Source organism: Fopius arisanus, unplaced genomic scaffold (assembly GCF_000806365.1).
Source record: "Fopius arisanus strain USDA-PBARC FA_bdor unplaced genomic scaffold, ASM80636v1 scaffold00017, whole genome shotgun sequence".
In the NCBI taxonomy this organism is placed as follows: Eukaryota; Metazoa; Arthropoda; class Insecta; order Hymenoptera; family Braconidae; genus Fopius; species Fopius arisanus.
Window position 1 is genome coordinate 427,838 of NW_011887756.1, and position 2,017 is coordinate 429,854.

Genomic DNA, 2,017 nt, shown 5'->3' on the forward strand with positions numbered 1-2,017 from the left:
ATCCCTCTAAACCCCCCATTTTCCCCCAATGACTTCGATCCCCCCTGAAATCGATGGATACCAGACCCATTTAAACAACATCGCATCTAAAACACTCTATATGTACTTTACAACCTAGTCATACTTCACTAATGAATGCCAAATTGGGATAGTGAACCTCTCATAATGGAAAACCATCCCCTATAGCACCTAGAATTCTATTTAAACCGAATAAATCATACCAGTACTTGACATTCCATCAACCGTCCATTAATGCCATCATAAATACCATCGATTTTCCTGGAATGATTACAAAAAAAATCACCAACTTTACAAGAAAAAAAAAAATCAATCAAGTATGAAAATAAATAGAGAATTTAATTTCAAATTCAATTGTCCCCTAAAAAAATGTTATGACAAAAGATTTTATGCTTCAATATATGAATAATAATTACTCAATTAAAAAATGATAAAAAATGAATAATCAATTTTTTTCTCGGAACGAATATTCCAGTTGTTATTGTTTTATTGATATTATAATCAGAATTTATTCGTTATCATTTGTTATTTGATGTTTTAATGACTCAGTCGACGACATCAACGATTAGATCCTCTTCAAGGATAAACAAATCCCGAGGAAATGGTCCAGACTAGTGCTAATTGGCACATCGAGTATTTACACTCAATAATTGAGGAAATGGAGCGATTGAATTCCCCGAGCTTTTTTTATCACTGTCTGATAAATATCCAATTTCATTAGATTTCAACTCTTTCCGTCGTTACCCGGGTGTCCAATTTGCATCGTAAAAATCTTTATACATCCTCATAAACCGACACTTTATGACGTGAAATTTTACGATTCCAATGACAGAATGGAAAGAAGAGAAGAGTGAAATCGAACAAGTGGAAATAACGATATTGTAATCTCTCGTTTTTCTCCCATTCTCACCCCCAGATCGATCGATACACCCATAAATTCCGTCTCCGGAGGTAAACGATTAGCTTCAAACAGACGTAAAGCCATTGCCCTCAAGATATTAATCATTCCGGGATATTACGCCCGATTACATTCCGGTGATTCATCACGATTAAAAAAACGGAGACCTGTGATGTTGGACGGCACTTCGGGGTTACAGATGGATTTGTGGTGTGAAAGAATAGGAAATCTCATCGCACCATGCAATCTATCTGTCCCCAATCCTCCAACAAGACAGCTGTGTCCATGTCCAATAGCCATCGTCCATTCGCAATGGAATGCGTCGTTTACCGTTTATTTAATCCACCGGAGTGATAGCTGCCAAAAATCTTTTCTAACCAGCATTAATTAACCCAGGAGTAACTGCATAAATAAATTATTTTAATTGCACCAATCAATACCGTTAACAACCACCATTGACTACCGAATCAATTTAGTTACTGGAGATCATCAGGGGTTGCCTCCCCTGGGGCAATAAAATTTTTACAAAAGTACATACTTCCTCGATAAAAATGTCTTGGAGGTGTGTAGATGAATCCATCGACTCCCGAATTCTTTCGAAACAATTAATCACTCTGATTATCTCCTTGTCAACAGTTTGAGCAATTAGCATTCACCTGGATGGAGCGGCAAAAACTCGGTGGTTCATATTCATCGCACCGTGCGCAGAGCGAAAAACATGTGGTAGTTTGCAGTACAACACTTCAAGCGGACACCATAATGGACTTTCTAAACGAGTTTTATGCCCACCCCTTGCTGCAAGTAAAGTCAATTTAATCGTTCATTAAACTGAAACAATATTCCCGACCAATTTACCTTTTCCTAATGAAAAAGAGTATAAACGATTTCACTTGTTGGATGGGTTTTTTTTTCTATATTTACTCAGGATTACTACGTTGTACTGCTGTCACCTATGGAATTAGATACAACGATGAGGATGATACTGCAAGTACCCATTTGGGCCCAGAGGGTTATTTACATACAGGGTTCGTGCTTGAAGGACGGTGACCTTGCTAGGGCCAGGATGAATGAGGCTGAAGCGTGTTTTGTACTTGCGGCGAG

General features: G+C 37.9%; 1 protein-coding gene across 1 annotated transcript in view; it reads left to right on the forward strand.

The window, feature by feature from the left end:
* The window catches only part of SLO2 (slowpoke 2), a 56,187-nt gene that overhangs the window by 35,253 nt on the left and 18,917 nt on the right, over positions 1-2,017 (forward strand). Inside the window, exons 7-8 of the mRNA XM_011300467.1 lie at positions 1,553-1,717; positions 1,842-2,012. Of these exons, the coding sequence (XP_011298769.1) occupies positions 1,553-1,717; positions 1,842-2,012 (336 nt within the window). The remainder of the gene's footprint in view (positions 1-1,552; positions 1,718-1,841; positions 2,013-2,017) is intronic.